At 39.9% G+C, this 17770-nt stretch overlaps 2 protein-coding genes across 3 annotated transcripts in view; both read left to right on the top strand.

The window, feature by feature from the left end:
- Positions 1 to 17770, top strand: part of adarb1b (adenosine deaminase RNA specific B1b) — a 614030-nt gene that overhangs the window by 73712 nt on the left and 522548 nt on the right. The gene's annotated exons all lie outside the window — the stretch shown is intronic.
- Positions 5104 to 17770, top strand: part of LOC109915473 (integrin beta-2-like) — a 32106-nt gene continuing 19439 nt past the window's right edge. Inside the window, exons 1-6 of the mRNA XM_048599473.1 lie at positions 5104 to 5178; positions 7669 to 7864; positions 10984 to 11154; positions 13402 to 13643; positions 15099 to 15257; positions 17512 to 17607. Coding sequence (XP_048455430.1) covers positions 7747 to 7864; positions 10984 to 11154; positions 13402 to 13643; positions 15099 to 15257; positions 17512 to 17607 — 786 coding nt within the window. The 5' untranslated portion in view covers positions 5104 to 5178; positions 7669 to 7746. The remainder of the gene's footprint in view (positions 5179 to 7668; positions 7865 to 10983; positions 11155 to 13401; positions 13644 to 15098; positions 15258 to 17511; positions 17608 to 17770) is intronic.

Genomic DNA, 17770 nt, shown 5'->3' with positions numbered 1-17770 from the left:
AGGCCCGAAACATCAGCTTCCTGCTCCTCTGATGCTGCTTGGCCTGCTGTGTTCATCCAGCTCTACACCTTGTTATCTCAGATTCTCCAGCATCTGCAGTTCCTACTATCACTGGAAGAACCCCTATTTGACTCTGTTAAATCCTTGCAAATGGACAAGTCAGATCTCAGAATGAAATCTAGCTTGATAGATCATTTCTTTCAAATTTCAGTGAACATGGAGGTCAGTTACTGAAACATAGTCACAGGAGACTGCAAAGTTACTTCAATAACTGGACGGAGGGTTATTACACAAAAGACAAAAAATAAGTTGTTTAGATATAATACAGTTTTCAAAAAATCTTAAAACACACAGCAAAATAATATTTTCAACCTATTTCACAAAGCCATCCATTTATAGAAATTTAAGTCCAGAGAAATTAATCTTCTATATTAAATCTTTCAGTTCTGCTTAACTGATTTGCTGCATTTCCTTTTCTGTGAACTGTGGAATCTTCTTACATGAATACATATAAAACTGAGAATTTAAACAGCCTCAGCTTACGATAACTTGCAAATTCTGATCAAAACTCTCCTCATTTGAGGCTGGACAAATTAAACTTTTCTTCAGCAGTGACCGTGTTTTCACTGAACTGTCCTCAACTTTTTTAAGGAGAGAAAATACATTTCTTCTGACCCCAGTCAGGTCTCTTCTGAACTGTCCTAAAAAGTTTCAATTTCTGGCTTTTCTAAACTAAAATCAATCCTTGGTTATTCTGAACTGAAAACAAGTTAATAGCCTTCAATGTTTAGACTGACTGTCGTAAAACCACCACAGTATAAACAATTTCCCACTAACACACCCCAGGCGTTCACAGCCACTTGCTTTCTGAACAATGCTGAACAACACATTTTGACAAACACATGGACTGTGAATTTATTTTAAAGGAAACCCTCATCTACTTCTTTGATAAAATTCTCTTTCCAAAAATCAGAATGATGTGAATGTATATATGTAATATATATTACTATATTCATCATATCTGCAATGACTGTAGATCCTGTCTCCTTCACCTTGTCTTATTTGACAACACCTTCAAAATCAGAAATCAACATAGTGAACCTCATCTGAACCAATTCCAACGTGTGTATATTCTACCTTACGTAAGGGAACCAAAATTGTCTGCAATTTAGGTGTGGTCATGTAACTTGCACTGTTATGGAGGTTCCTACTTCTATCCGCCAACCACCTTGTCATCAGACAACACCCCATTTGCCTTCCAAATCACTTGTTGCACCAGTTTGCTAACTTCTTGTGATGAACAAGGATGACCAGCTCCCTGTGGACTGCAGAATATTTCAATCACTCTCTACTCAAACACTATTCTGCTTTTCTATTCTTCCTGCAAAAATGATTCATGAACAAGGATGACCAGCTCCCTCTGGACTGCAGAAGATTTCAACCTTCCTCCACTCAAATACTATTCTGCTTTTCTATCCTTACTGCGATAGTGGATAACCTCTCATTTTCTAAAACTATCTTCCATGTGCCAATTTTTGTCTGACTTGTTTCACCTATCGATACTTTGCTGACTCTTCGGATCATCCCCACCTTTGCTTTCTGACCTATTTTTGTATTGTCAGCAAATTTATAAGAGAAAACTTCATCCAAGTCATTAATATAAATTATAAATAATTTGGGCCCAGCACTACTGGTTACAATTTGCCAAGTTGAAAATTCCGCATTTATCTCAAATCTGTTTCCCTGTGCATTTGCTAGTAGTCTATGTAAGTTAATATGTCACTCCAATACTATGAATTCTTATCTTGTACAGTAATCTTTCATGCAAACCATCTGGTTTATTAATGTCCTTTAGAGAAGAAAATGTGCCATCCTTTCCTCATCTGGCTTGTATGTGACTTCAGACACACAGCAATGAAGTTAACTCTTAACTGCCCTCTAGACAATTAGGGATGGGTAATAAATATTGTCCTAGCCAGCAATGTTATAGTCATTGAGTCACAGAGCACGGAAACAGACCCTTCAGTCCAACCAGTCCATACCAAACATAATCACAAACTAAACTAGTCCCACCTGTCTGCTCCTGGCCCATATCTCTCTAAACCTTTCCTGTTCACATATCCATCCAAATGCCTTTTAAACATTGTAATTGTAACCTTCATCAGGAAGTTCATTCTACACGTGAACCGCTCTCTGTATTGACTCTTACGTCTTTTCTAAATCTCTCTCCTCTCACCTTAAAAATGTGCCCTCTAGTCTTGAAACTCCCCATCTTAGGGAAAAGACAACTATCATCAACCCTATCTATACCTCTTATTATTTTATAAACTTCTGTCAGGTCAACTCTCAACCTTCTACACTCCAGTGAAAAAAGTCCCAGCCTATCCACCCCTTCTTTATAACTTAAACCTTCCATACCTGGTAAATCTCTTCTGAACACTCTCCAGCTTGATAATATCCTTCCTATAACTGGACGACCATGTCATTACCCCTGAGCAAATTTAACAGTAATGTGGCAAGTTATCAAATGCATTTCGGAAATCCAAAGACCTGATATCTACTAGTTCCCTTTTAACTACCTTGCTTGTTACATTCTTAAAGCACTCAAACAGCATTTGCCAAACATGATTTCCTTTTCATTAAACCATTTTGACTCTGATTGTAAGAAATTTAGGCAGTCACGGTTATGCAAAATTGCTCTTGATTTGCTAAAACCTCTCTACAACCTATAAGACACATCAGGAATGTGATAGAATAATCTCTACATGCTTGGGTAAGTATGGATCCAACAACACTGAAAAGTCTCACAACCTATTAGCTTAAAAAGTCACTTCCTCCAACGTCTCTGTGGCTGTTGTGTGTCCTATCTACAGAATCCACTGTGAAAACTCACCAAGGCTTTATCAGCAGCACCTCTTAAATGCACGACACTGAGAAAGACTAGGGTGCAGCCCTTTGCATGAAAATGCCATCATTCAGTAATATACCATCTTGACAAGAAGGAAATGTCAGTGAAACTTGGAAATGACTGGTCTGAACTGGAGTTCCATTTTAAGGTATACAAGATCAGATCACAACAGTGCTAAATATTTCCAAGTTTTACCAATTTTTTTTTCTTTCTGGCTGAACAGGTACTGCTGTTACTTCACATTTGCTTGGTTAAGATCCATAAAATCCTGACCTAACATCGCTGCAGGACTTGGACTGCAGCAGTTTAAGATCTTGCCAGCCATGCTCACATCCTGAGATTGAAACAAAAGAAAGCCTCAGTAACTTTCAAAAAAATGTTTTAAAGTGAGTTACAGAATCAGATGTCATGGATACTTTCTCAGATTTTGGTGGAATAAACAGCTCACATAGGCTATTTGAGCGACACTGCCTTCTTCCTCTTGTATGTCAGAAGAACTGACAAATGTGGTATTAGCACTCCCTTTTGATCCAGACTACAGACTTCTGTCTTCTTATGTGCATCATTGTGTTTGTGTCTTGTTCCATTTGCTTCAACCACTGCCACATCCTCTGCTCAACCAGTCCCTACATTCCTCCTCTCTCTTTTAATATGAATCTGCTATTTCTGACACACACCCCGCCCCCGCATATTTGCCTATCAACTGTTATTAAATACATACAATTCTTTTTGAAAGTCCTAATTAGATGTTCCGTCCTTATTCCACATGAAATAGGAGCAGAAGTGGACTATTGAACCCCCACTGAGTTTAGTCTGCCATTCAATGAGATCATGGCTGACTTGTTTGTGTTTCAAATTCTTCATTCCTATCTATCCCAATAGCCTGTGATTCCCTTGCCTACAACAAACTAACTACCTTTGTCTTTAAAAATGTTAAATGACCCTGCTTCCACCTGATGCAGAGAGTTCCAAACTTTTTGGAAAAACTTTGTCAAACAAGTCCTGGAGACCCTCAGCATAGCAGTCCCTCTCTTTCTAAAACACCAAACTGTGTTGAGCATTTCATGACTCTATCTACCCGTGGTCACACTTAAAAGGAATTATGAGAACATCTCTTCCCTATACCCAAGTCTAAAGCATTGATGCACACCAAGAAAAAGGTGATCTGACCTCTGGGGTAACACCATTTTCAACACTTCTTTAATCCAGGCAACATCTATTTACCCTGATTCCATCTATTATTAACCAGCATTTTATCCATCTGATCTATCATCCTTTACCCAACATCCGAATTTTTCTAGCAATCCTTTTGCAAAATATTTTAATGACAATCTATCTGAACTATCATTGCTCCGTCCCCTTGAAAAATCCAATCATTTTGTCAAAAGGCTGTGTTAAATCCTTTTTGTTCATTCATGGGATGAGGGTGTCACTGGCTAGGCAACATTTATTGCCCATCCCCAATTACCCAGTGGGCAGTTCAGAGTCAATCACATTGCTGTCGATCTGGAGTCACATGTAGGCCAGACCAGGTAAGGATGGCAGTTTCCTTTCCGGAAGGGCATTAGTGAACCAGATGGGTTTTTCCGACAATCAACAATGGATTCACGGTCATCATTGATTCTTGAGTATGATTTATCCTAACAGATCTACAATGGCTGTCAGCTGTTGTGGAGTGAAAAATGACAGCCGTGATATAATAAATCAGAAACATTAGCAGGTAGTTCATAACAGTTCATTTGTTTCATATCTTCACGCATACATTTTCTCTTTTGGGGAATAATGACGAAGTATTGGAAGGATTAGTGGGCTGATTATCAGTCTTCTTGATCAACATCATGAATGTTCCTTCTGTGGCCAACAAGTTCTGAAAGAGATTCTTCAACCCAAAACTTCTGACTCAGAGGCAGGGGTGTTGCATATAAACCCACATGTCCTCGCATGACAATACTTGTTATGGTATCACTTGCTGTGACCCCAGAAAATTTGAAATTTTTCACAGTCAGGGCTATGCACCAGGCCAGATATTGTTAGTGCAGAGGTGTCAAATGTTCTTTTGATTATTATTGTCTACGGCAGAATCATATTTAAGGGGACTATGTAGCTTTGAAATGCCAGTTACCTAATTTTCCTAGTCACCTCTGTAAATATAATTGGAAATAACAGAGAATTTTTAAATTTATCTTTCAGATTCTACCTGCAATTCCGCAGGATCAACTTGCCAGGAATGCATCAATTTAGGACCCGGTTGCGCCTGGTGTAAGGCACTGGTAAGCCTAATGGGGTAAATGGTGCAGTTTCTCATTGTTTAGTGCAGTATCCACATCTGAAAGTTGGATATACTTTATCAGCGAGGAAACAGAATATTTGGGATTAGTTTTCTTATGTCAGAAATGAGGAAGCTGGCTTTTAAAAATTATATAGACTATACTAGTGATGAATTGGTCACTAATTTAAAGTGGAATCGTCTGAGATGGAGGATAGGACTAACTATTGTAAAGACCATATCTTTTTGTTTTTCTCTATTTTGATTGTGCAAATAGGGAAAGATCTGTTTTAAAAATCAAGGACTGTGAAAGGGATTACTACACTTTTTAGAAGCAACCTTGTGCTGTTTACACTCTTGTTTGTTCAAACAATGGGGAAGTTTAATTGCAGACAAACGAGCACCAGGGGTATGTACAAAGTGAGATTTGGCCAGCAATAAGTAGTTGATTGGTTGTGTGCTAGTGGACATTGTTGATGACAAAGACCTTCTGCCTGTCAACAACTGTGTGACTGGATCCCAGTTTGAATGTGAATAGTACGTTCAGAAGTTAGCGTCTAGGCCCGAAACGTCAGCCTTCCTGCTCCTCTGATGCTGCTAGGCCTGCTGTGTTCATCCAGCTCTACACCTTGTTATCTCAGGGAGGTAGTGATATTGCCTTTGTAGGAAAAAAAATACCTTAAGCCTTAAGAAAGCCAATTTATTTTCCCTCACCAGTTGCTGTAAACTGTTGATTTTAACCCAATATGTCAGACACTCCATCGTCACTCTATGTATTCTAAAATTAGTGAAAATACCTCGAGAAGACAGATCGAGGAGCAGCAAGTCCAGGCAAGTGAAAAGGAGCATCTCAGTGAACCATGTGAACAGACACCCATTGAACTGCCTTCCCAGTATTTCCCTCCACCCAAACCACAAATGCTTTTTGTCTGTCTGTATGTATGTTTCGGGGGAAGTTTGATAGGAGAGGTTGAGTAGAACTGTATGACAATGGTTCATTGTTGTTTCTCTGTAGCTAGTATCTATTTATTTGTAATAAGTAAGTACAGAAACCTGGCCCATGCTTTCAGTCAACCTGGGTCTAAAAGACAGGCAAATTAGGAAATTTTGCAGACTTCAAATCTTTAACTTCTGTGATGACGCGAGGAATAATGGGGCTTGATTTCCAACATTCCACCCCAGTGATATGTTGCATTATACATGTAATTAAGTAAATAATTTCAAAGAATACAAGCTGTTATGTTGGATTATGCAAGCGGTAGCATATTCTTCTCATGGTTATCATTGACTGGTCTGTAATTACATTATTAACTTTTGAGATTGTTATAAGCGGTGAAAATTTCAAGAACCCTATATTTCGGAAGCTGTCCTCAGGGTTTAGACTAAAATGACAACATCAATCGCATACCAAATCCAGAAAGCAATGGAATTGGCGGTCTGGGGAACCCAATCCAATGGTGGAGTCCTTTATGGTGCAGCAACTTCACTGGCACTGAAAAACATCACTTTTATAATTGTGGAGTCTCATTCTATCCTCTTTCCACTATTGTTGGAGATTTTATTTTAAAATTATTTGTGTCTCTTTAATCTTCCCTTCTTTCTGTCTCCTTATTTTGCTTTCTGTACATGATTTTACATTGGAATCACTGTTGCAATTGACATTTCCTGGTTCAGACTGGACCTCAGTAAAGACTTTTCGATCTAATTGGTCAAGGAGATCCACAATTGCTCATCCTCAACACACTGGTCACCAAAGTCCTGCAGTCACAGAAGGTGTCTGTGCAAAAAATCAAGCTATGTTTGTTCACTGCTAACCAGAGCTATTTCAGAAATTTTTGAGTTTTGCTTTTTTTTTCAAAAATCATGATGCTTTGATTCTGGGAAATCTAAGTAAATAATGGTGATGATTTCTCATTAACAGCACATTAGTTGAGAATTTAGCAGCTAAACAGCTGTCCAATGATATTGCAGAGTGTGAGTCAATTCTGGACAAATAAAACTTCATAATATCTTTGTTTCTAGGATTCCCCATTTCCACCTAGATGATCCATCACAAATTCATTTTGTGGAAGTTTGCATATATTTTTCAATGGAACTCCTTCAGACCAATTTTACAGGAATAATTCCCATTAAGGGGGGCATTTGTTAAGTTTAAATTCCTTCTCGTTATTCCTTGCATGGGGGAGATTTGGCCACTGTGCTTAGAAGGAAAATATCATGAGAAGGAATCCAGGAATTAGGTAAGAATCCTTCATACAGTATGGAGCTGGACTGTTTGCAGTATAAGGTCACCAAGTTAAAATAAAAATGAAAATCAAAAGCAGTTTGAGTTATTGCTTGTATTAAAAAATGAACGGTAGACGTGTGCACCATTTTATCAAATTTCCTACTTTTTCATCTTGTGCACATACAGTTGGACTGCTTCCCAATATTCGAAAGTAGGTAGAAAAAATCTATACTTTATTGTTGTTTTCCCATTTTACTTCCTGTCCAGAATTTCACAAAGGCTGGAGAGCCAAATTCTGCAAGGTGTGATTCTGTGAAATCCCTTGAGAAGAGAGGTTGCCAAAAAATGGAAATTATCAACCCACAAAACGACATGGAATTTCAAATGAACAAACCACTTGTTAATTCTGCAACTAATGTGATACAGATAAAACCACAGAAAGTTAAACTCTTTCTTCGACGAGGTAAATACTCTAGATACTTGGTACATCGCAGTCCTTACAGTTATCAAATGTTTATATTTGTCATGTATATGTATGTAATTAAAATCACACTGCTGAACAGTTCAAGGAAATCTACAGCAATTCAGTATTCCTCAATAATCCTGTGACTTCTAAGAGATACACTAAGGAATACAAAAAAAACAATGTGGAGAACAATGGCTGGTTCTCAGTTCCTAGCTTTTTTGTACTGTTTGTAAAAATGAGTGAAACTTTAATTTGCTCAGAATGCATTCACACACATATAATAAAAATTGGACCAATACTTTTCTACAAGGTAACTTGAATTCCTTGCGTTATGTTGCTGAGGAAGCAGAAAAGGAAAACAGATCAAGCTGAACTTAATTAAACTTTTGTAGGCATATTTGTGTTTTCTTGTATCAGCTTGCCCTACATCAGACTTCTCTGCATTGAATTGGGTTTGCTGTGTCTCATTGCACATAATACTTCTTGACGCCTTTATTAAGCGTATTCACTGTCGGCAGTTGTGTTGATTAGATTAACCTCAATTAATGTGCATACTTGTAGTCAGCCTGGGTAAAGGATTCACCTATTTAATCTGGATAATCATAATTATCTTTGATCAGAATAGCTTTTCCTGGCATTATGCACACATGAATCTGCTACTAGGGTTTCTATAATGAATTAATCATACTTACATTGCATATAGATCATACACAATTCTCAAGCCTGTCTATTCTCAGACGGAGTGAAGTATAAGAGACTAACTAATGTCCTCTAGATCCTCAAAAATCAGTGTCTGGAACATAGCTATGAAACTCTTTGCTATATCAGAACTGCTTTTAATCCAGCTCAGCAAATTCCTGTGGGAAGTGGTCAAACCGCTCATACATAAATTAAATAGAAGCTTTTTGAGGGGATGATCAGCTTTACTAGTTCTGATATACAAGAAGACACCCTATGTTGATGAACTGAAAGCACACAACAGCAGTGAAGAGAAGAATATTTCAGAGTGTTGGTGCCAGAGTACAATCTTGTTTGATCCCAATGGAAATCTCGAAGCCTTTGATGTTACATCATTGCTGACCTTACCCATCACAGTGTCACAGAAAGAGGAGGTCACAGTGAACAGTATCAGCAGGATGCTAGTTTTCTCCAGCAGCTTATATAGACTTCCTCTGCTCAGACGGTTGAAAGCTTTCAATGACATAATTGAATGTAATATCTCGTGGTCTCCTTTGCTCATGGCATTTCTCATGAAACTACTGGACTAAGAACATCATGTCAATTGTAGATATTCCTTTTTAAAACCAATCTGTAATTTGGAATAGATGTGTTCAGCTAAGATCTGCAGTCTGCCAAACACAAAATGAGCGAATGTTTTTCTCTTAATCCTTAGTATGTGAATGTTTTGATTGCTGTTGCAATCACCTCAAGTCACCGTTGTTCTTGGACAGGATCACACCTTTGTACAATGCAATATCATCATTCTTTCACTGTTGCGGTGTCAAATTCCTGGATCTCCCTTTCTAATAGCTCTGTGGGTGTGCCAACACCATAAAGCAGTGTTTCCGAAACTTTTTCACTGCTGTTACCCCATTTTGAAGCTTGAAAACTGCTGTGATCCCTTGTTTAGTGGTGGAGGTAGTGTCGGAGTGGAGTAGGAGACCTAAGGCAACAGGCAGTAGGAACCAGCCATTGCTGCAGCAGAGTTCAAAACACCAAAATTTCAGTTCGCGACTCCACTTAGTGCCCCAAAGCTCCCCACCACCTCCACCCCCGCCCCCCCCCCCCCCCCGGCCCAGGAAACCCTGCCCTCAGAATTAAGGCAATTCAAGAAGGAGGCTCACAACCTTCTCAAAGGTAATTAAAGATGGGAAAGAAACACTGGCCTAGCCAGAAGCGCCCACATCCCATGGACAAATAAAGAAAGATGATGGCCACAAATCCAAAGATTTCTGAATGGTGTCCGGCCACTGGGTCACAACTTATTGGACATCCATTCATCTGTTGCAAGGACATGAGCTAATGAGATATGAAGATGGCAAGCATCGGCACAGACAACTGAGAGACAAATCATAGAATCCCTACAGTGTGGAAACAGGCCCTTCGGCCCAACAAGTCCACACCAACCCTCGGAGCATCCCACCCAGACCTATTCCCCTATAACCCACCTAAACCACACTTCCCTGAACACTATGGGCAATTTAGTATGGCCAATTCACCTAGCCTGCACGTCTTTGGACTGTGGGAGGAAACCGGAGCACCTGGAGGAAACCCACACAGCCACAGGGAGAATGTGCAAACTCCACACAGACAGTTGCCCGAGGGTGGAATTGAACCTGGGTCCCTGGTGCTGTGAGGTGGCAGCACTAACCACTGAGTCACCATGCCGCCCCAAATGAGGGACTGTTAGAGAGGTTTTTGCTAGGGGGAGCGATAGCTCATCCTGAGGAAGTCATTTAAAATCTGCGACTTGGGGAGGTGTAGGCAGCAGGATACAAACCTGCGCGGGGAAACCCAATGGATTTCCTAATCCAACACCCTAACCACTCGGCCACGACTACAGGCTCCAAGTGCTGATGGCTTCTGGAGGCTGATTGTTTGGAAGGGCACTGGAAGAGACAAGCAGAAACAGAAAGCTCAAGTGGCCAAGAAAAAAGCCCAGGCAAACGGAAGGTTAGTGAATCACGAACCTTTAAAGCCTACTGTTTGTCTCTTTATGTGACACTTAACACAGAGTTGACTCCAGAGGTGCAAAGCATCTGACAAAAAAGAAGCTGCCGATAATCTAACAGGGAGCTTGCTTTCTCTCCAATGGATGCTGCCTGACCCGTTCTGATCTCCAGTACTTTCTGTTTTCAGTGCAGCGTCCAGCATCTGCAGTAATTTGCTCTAACCTCACAAGGAGGATATTTTTGGTGATGAGCAGTTGATCTTCCCTGTGGGGTAGACTTCAGTTTATCATGATCAGTAAATAACTCATATGCTCTTTTGACTATGGTATTGAAATAAAATGAAAGACTTCAGACATGAAGTGGAGGGAAAATGTTGGAATGAAATTATTAATTTGCAGTTATTTGTTTCTGATTCCTTAATAAACATGTGGTCTTGCAATTTAGGCAGTCCACAGAAAATCGAAGTGAAGTTTAAGCGTGCTGAAGGTTACCCTGTGGACTTATACTACCTCATGGACCTGTCCTACTCCATGAAAGATGATCTGGAGAATGTGAAGAGCCTGGGAGGAAAGCTTCTGGAAGCACTGACGAGTATCACAAAGTCCAGCAAAATTGGTGAGCCAACCGTTTTCCATATTGCTTCTTGTGGATCAACAAGACCCGCAGCTTGTACAATCACATAACTTCAAAATCTGGACATTGTTTCTCATAATCTAGATGCAGTCAGATAGTTTGTTGTAGAAGGGATGTGTTGTGTTTTATTCTGTGAGGGATTGGGGAGAGCTGCAATTGTGAAGGAGAGCAAATGTCCATTGAGACCTTTTTTTAAAGGGTTATTAATGGTGTGAGTTTGTATCCAGTAGGGTATTTTAACTGATACTGTAATACTTCTGTTAGTTACCGTAATATAAGACACTGGGCCTGGGATATCATGGTACTGAGGAATCTAACTGAAATTATTACAATTAACTATTATGTAGCAACATGACATCTCTTGGACACATAATTGTCTTGGTGAATTTTAAGTTCAAGAGAAGAATGTACTTAAAGTAGAGTGTCATGTTTCAAGTGAACTGAGATAAGAGAGTATAAGATCTTTATACCCTTAGGACACGTGCTATGATACAGTGATGATGTCATGAGGACGTTACTTAAAGGTATACTGATATACTGTGTTTCTTGAATGTACACTGACATTTTGACCTTGAAATATAGCACAGGCAAGATCAGCTTCTCGACACATAAAAAGTGTCCTTTCTCCTGTATTTAGAAAGGAGATCCGTATTTAGTATTAAGAAAGGTAGGAACAATGGACTCAAACATCCCTGAATAAAAACATAACTTTTATGTGAAACATTACTCAATACTTCAAGAAAACAAACAAGTGGCTTGAAAATAAAATATAGTTAAATGACAGCCTATGATTATTAAATAATATGATTCTAAATGAGCGTAGAAGCTGAGGTACCTGGTGCTATATGTGTTCAGGTTACGAACAGGTTGAGAAAGTGGATAACAAAGGCTATGCGATCTTGCATTTTTTAAAGAGGTGACATGGAATACAAAAGCTGGGAAGTCACAATAAATCTGTGCAAAGCGCTTAGTTAATTGTCTTCATCTGGAATACTGGGTCCAGTTCTGGACTCAACATGTTATGAAGACATTAGAAAGGGTGAAAAAAAATGCATGAGAATGGTTCTAAGAATGAGAAGCATGAGTTACATAGATAGATTGAAGAAACAAGTTGTTCTTAGCTGAGGAGATCAAGAGGCGATTTGAGGAGAAATTCAGAATCATGAGAGGTCGAGAGAAAGTAGAAAGGGAATAAAATATTCCTGGTGGTAGTAGGATGGAAAACCAGAGGAACCAGAATCATGTTGTTTGGTAAAAGCAGCAGCAGCACAATGAAAAACTTTTTTTTTAGCAGCAAGTGGTTTTGGAATGCACTGCCTGAGAGTGTGGTTGAGAAAGAATCACTTGAGGCGTTCAAAAGCAATTGGTAGTTGTCAGAATAGTAACGAGAATGTGGAATTTGCTATCACTGGGAGTATTTGATGTAAATAGCATAGATGCATTTGTCAGGAAGCTGGACAAGTTTTCTCTTGTCAAGTAATCTAGAATGGGGGGGGGCACATTTTCAAGGTAAGGGTTCTCCCATTTCAGGCAGCGATGAGGCGGAGTTTTGTCTCTTGGAGGGTAGCTTGAGTTGAGTATTTTCTCCCACAGAAAGCATTGAAGGCTGGGTCACTGAATACATTCAAAGCTGAGTTAGAAAGGTTTTTGATTGAAAAGTGAGTCAAGGGTTCTGGGGAACAGGTAGGAAAGTGGAGTTTAGAACACATCAAATTTAGGGAATTTCCTTTCGGGAAGGAAATCTGCCATCCTTACCTGGTTTGGCTTACATTTGACTCCAGACCCACAGCAATGTGGTTGACTCTGCACTGCCCTCTGGGCATTTAAGGATGGGCAATAAATGCTGCCTAGCCAGCAATGCCGTCATCCCTTGAATGAATAAAGAAAAAAAATTACCTTATTGGCTGGTGGAGCAAGTTCAAAGGGGTAAATGGTCTCATCCTGTTTGTATTTACTTGTGTTTTTATGTGAGTATATAACAGAGAAAGAAATCAAAGAATATGTTGATAGGATTAAATCAAATGTGATGGGAGGACAATTGTATGGAGCAAATTCACTGGCTTAGCCCAGAGCAGTCCAATGGCCTATTCTGATCTGTAAAATTCTTAATAACTAGTTTCAGCATTCCAGATTCTGTGATTGCTCCTAGTTACTTGCCCACGTGGAATCAATCACTATCCAGCTCAATTCAAATAGTAAATCAGTCAAACTACTTTTATTTCCTTGCAGGATTTGGTTCCTTTGTGGACAAGACAGTCCTACCATTTGTCAATACGCATCCGGAGAAGATGAAAAATCCATGTCCTACTAAAACTGAGGCGTGTCAGCGTCCCTTTAATTTTCGGCATGTCCTGAAGTTAACAAATGATTCAAATGTATTCACTTCTGAAGTTGGGAAGCAATCTATTTCAGGAAACCTGGATCCACCAGAGGCCGGACTGGATGCCATGATGCAGGCAGCAGTGTGTGTGGTGAGTTTGTTTTTGTCAGACTTAGAACTCAGTGGCTGGTAAAGTGTGCCCAAGTTTCCGCATTCATCAGCCTTTCCAGTCAGTTTTCCCACAACTGTCCCTGTCCCTCTTATTGGCAACACCACTAACAAAAGTACTGAACCATCCCTTTCTATCACTTGAAATAATTACTCCAATGTTGGCTTCTTTCATAGTCTTGGCTTGAAAGACAAAACAAAAATTAACCATGTCAATATACCTTTTAATAGTAATCAGAACTTTCATCCACTGTTTCTGTGCAAAGATGCACATATTGTAAAAATACGAAGTGCAAATTAGAATGCGTGGTGGACCATGGACACGACCCTCTTCAAAATAATTCCCGAGGCACCTTTATCAGACGTGAAATGCTTGATTAAAAGCAAAATACTGCAAATGCCGGAAATCTGAACCAAAAACAGAAACTGCTAGAGAAATCAGCAGGTCTGGCAACATCAATGGGGACAAAAACAGAGCTAATATTTCGAGTCCAGTATGACTTCTTCAGAATCTGGGCTTAATAGATGACTCCTGTCTCCAGTGCTCAACTGTGGAAAATGCAGTTCTTGTTTTGCAGTCACATTAGAATCATGGAATTACTGAAAGTGCCCATTCATTCCTTCAAGTCTGCACCAACATTCTGAAGAACATCCTACTCAGGTACAGCTCCCTGCTAATACCCTGCATTAACCATGGCTAACCCACCTATCCTGAACACTATGGGCAATCTAGCACAGCCAACCTACTTATCTTTGGATTAGAATCATAGAATCCCTACAGTGTGGAAACAGGCCCTTCAACCAAACAAGTCCACACCAACCCTTGGACCATCCCACCCAGACCCATCCCCCTATAACCCACCTCATCTACACATCCCTGAATGCTACAGGCAATTTCCCATGGCCAATCCACCAAACCTGCACATCTTTGGACTGTGAGAGCAAACCAGAACAAACCCAAGCAGACACAGGGAGAATGTGCAAACTCCACACAGACAGTCGCCCGAGGCTGGGATCGAACCCAGGTCCCTGGCGCTGTGAGGCAGCAGTGCTAACCGATAAGCCACCGTGCCACCAACTTTTGGGTGAGATATTGGCAGGTTATTTATTTAGGCCTTTGGGTGCGCCACTGGAAAAAAGGAAGGAGAGTTTGATTCAAGTGGACTTGTCAGTGGGAATGTATTACTTCACTGGCTATCTGATCACTGAAACACTGACACAAGGAACATCTCTTACCGTGTCCCTGGCCACTCTTTCTGTATTTGTTTCTCAGCTTGAGCTAAATGTTGTGCATTGGAAGAAAACTCTCTTTGAAACATTGATTCTGAAAATGTACAAATAACTTAGCAGAACTTTAAAATCTTCGAAAGAATTTGACGACGTAACAGCTTTATATATTTCATGTGCTACTTAAAACTAGTAACTTTGCTTCCCACAGGACCAGATAGGATGGCGCAACGTCACACGCCTTCTTGTATACACTTCAGATGATGGATTTCATTTTGCCGGAGATGGGAAACTTGGAGCAATTCTGACCCCTAATGATGGCAAATGTCATCTTGACAGTGATGGCTTTTATGCAGATAACACTAAATACGTGAGTATAACTCTCCTATTCGTTGCTTCTATAAGCAAAATCTCCTGACTCAACAGCAGTATGGCATAAATGGTCTGCTCTTGGAAAAAACTTACCAGATTGACAGCAGAGCAATATCTGTGTTGCGTGTGTTTCTTTTTGCTTTGTACCACATGGATCTTTTGAGAGGGAGGGTTCATCAGCAAGCTGTTGTCTGGCTTTTGTTTGTACTTTCACCGGAGATGCTTTGCACACTCAAATTATGGGTGGGGGCAGGGGTAAAACAGGGTGAGGAGCAAAAATAACTTTGATCCCACAGCACTGCGGAATAAACATTGGTTCCAGTTAAAGAACTGCATGTTTTCTAGACCTACCGCTTGGCTGTGTACATATCCATATAATTAATGTGGTCTTTTCAATTTCATAATGATCCCCTCCACTGCTTGAGTAACGCTAGATACGAGAAATACACAGATGGTGGAAGGATTTCACATTAAACAAAAGCAGTCTAAAATAACATATGCCACTGGGCCATAGCAAGAGAACCAGGTGAGGTCAATGACATGAAAAGCTTGATCAAAGAGTTAGGTTTGAAGGAGTGTCTTATCAAGGCAAAGTGAGCTAGAAATATGTAGTACAGGCCTTAGGACCTAAGCAATTGAAGACATAGCCTGCATTGGGAGGCTAGAGTTAGCAAGATATGGATTGTGGGGTAGAGGGTGATATTATAGAGTAGGGAGGGTTGAGACCATGGAAGGATTTGAAAACAAGGATGAGAATTTTAAACTCAAAATGTTGCTTAACTGACAGCTAGTATAGGTCAACAAACACAGGAGTAATAGGAGAACAGATGTTGTTTTGAGTTAAGTCCCAGGAACTGGATTTTTGGATGACTTTAAGTTTACAGGGGCTAATGCCTTTGAGACCAGTCAATAGTGTATTGGAATAAACAAGGCTCAAGCGAGCACCAAGGGCATGGCTGAGAGTTTCAGCAGCGGATGAACTAAGACAGGCCAGAAGGCAGGCAGTGTTTTAGAAATGCAAATGGGTCATTTTAGCAATGTCACAAATCTCAAGACCAAGTATCACGCCAAAGTTATGAAAAGACTGACTTAATCTCAGAGCCAAAATGTGAGTTGGAGTTGGTAGCTACAAAACGGAATTTGGAGCAAGCATTGGAAACAATGGCTTCACTCTTCCCAACAATTATATGGATTAAAATTCTGCTCATCCAGTGCTTGGTGTCAGGAAAGAGATTGATAACTTAGAAAGAATGGTGGAGGCAAGGGAAGTGGTTCTGAGGTAGAGCTGGGTCATCGACATCCATTTGAAAACTAACATTGTGCCTTCAGATGATGTTGCTGAGGGACAGCATTTAGATTAGAACTAGGAGGGACCAAGTGTCAATCCTTAGGGAATAGCAGAGATGATGGTATGGGAGCAAGAAGAGAAGCCATGTGGTTTGCTGGTTATGGTTAGAAGTTAGATTGGAACCAGGAGTAAATGCAGTTATGTCCACACAATGGCTTTTGAGTCAAAATATGGGAACAAAAACAGAAAAAGGCTGCTGATGGTGGACAATCAATAAAACACTGCAGCTGCTGCTCCAGCCACAAACTTGAGAAAATAGGATAAAGATTCACTCGATGCTAAACGGAGGCAGCATGTTAAGGAAAACAATGCCTTATTTCCATCATCGCAGCAAAAGCCTTTCTATTTCTGATCCCAATGGAGCTGAAACTTTAAAAATCAGATATGAATATGTTCTTGTCGGGAGGATGTATCATTGACTTTAAAGCATTTTTTTCACCAATGAAGAAATTGATGTTGCTGATAGGATTGTTGGTGTTGAATTTTCATTGCCTTGATTTTACACTTCTGTCCATTAGACAGGGAAGGAAACAGTGCTTCTGGCAGTATATCTGTTGCCCACATATGGTTCAAGATAGCCGGAGTGATGGACAGTAGTGTTGAGCTATGAATCAGTTAGTCAGTGTCTGGTGCAGCAACAGCATCTTTGTCAGATGGTCCTGAAATAGATGGGTTAAATTTTGAACCAGAAATTGATGGTGATGAAAATCTGATGTTCCCCAATATTGGTTTTATAGCTGAATGGCAAGTTGAAAAGCTATTTCAGTGTGGCTTCATTTGGTAACAGTGAAAAGATCCATGATTTATTCAGATAACAGAATCGCTCAGGTGAATGCTGGAGGAATTATGTTAATTTGTCCTTATTTGATGTAACATTTTTTTTTCTCTGTCGTCTCTTTCCCAGGACTATCCCTCTGTTGCCGAGTTAGCTTTGAAGTTGGCTGAAAATAACATTCAACCCATTTTTGCAGTCACGGGAAAAATAATGCCAGTATACCGGGTAATTATTTATGGCTAATGTCAACTTGTTTGACAGCTATTCTCAAAATAAGGCTCATGTGCCAGAAACTAGTCAAAAAATCAGCCAATTACCCATTCACAGGACTATCCAGCTATGCACTAAATGATACCATTTCATATGGGGTTGGTTAGTTCAGGTGGCT

The sequence above is a fragment of the Rhincodon typus genome, chromosome 7, assembly GCF_021869965.1.
Source record: "Rhincodon typus isolate 14 chromosome 7, sRhiTyp1.1, whole genome shotgun sequence".
Lineage (NCBI taxonomy): Eukaryota > Metazoa > Chordata > Chondrichthyes > Orectolobiformes > Rhincodontidae > Rhincodon > Rhincodon typus.
The sequence above is the reverse complement of the archived record's forward strand: the minus strand, read 5'-3'. Positions and strand labels throughout refer to the sequence as shown.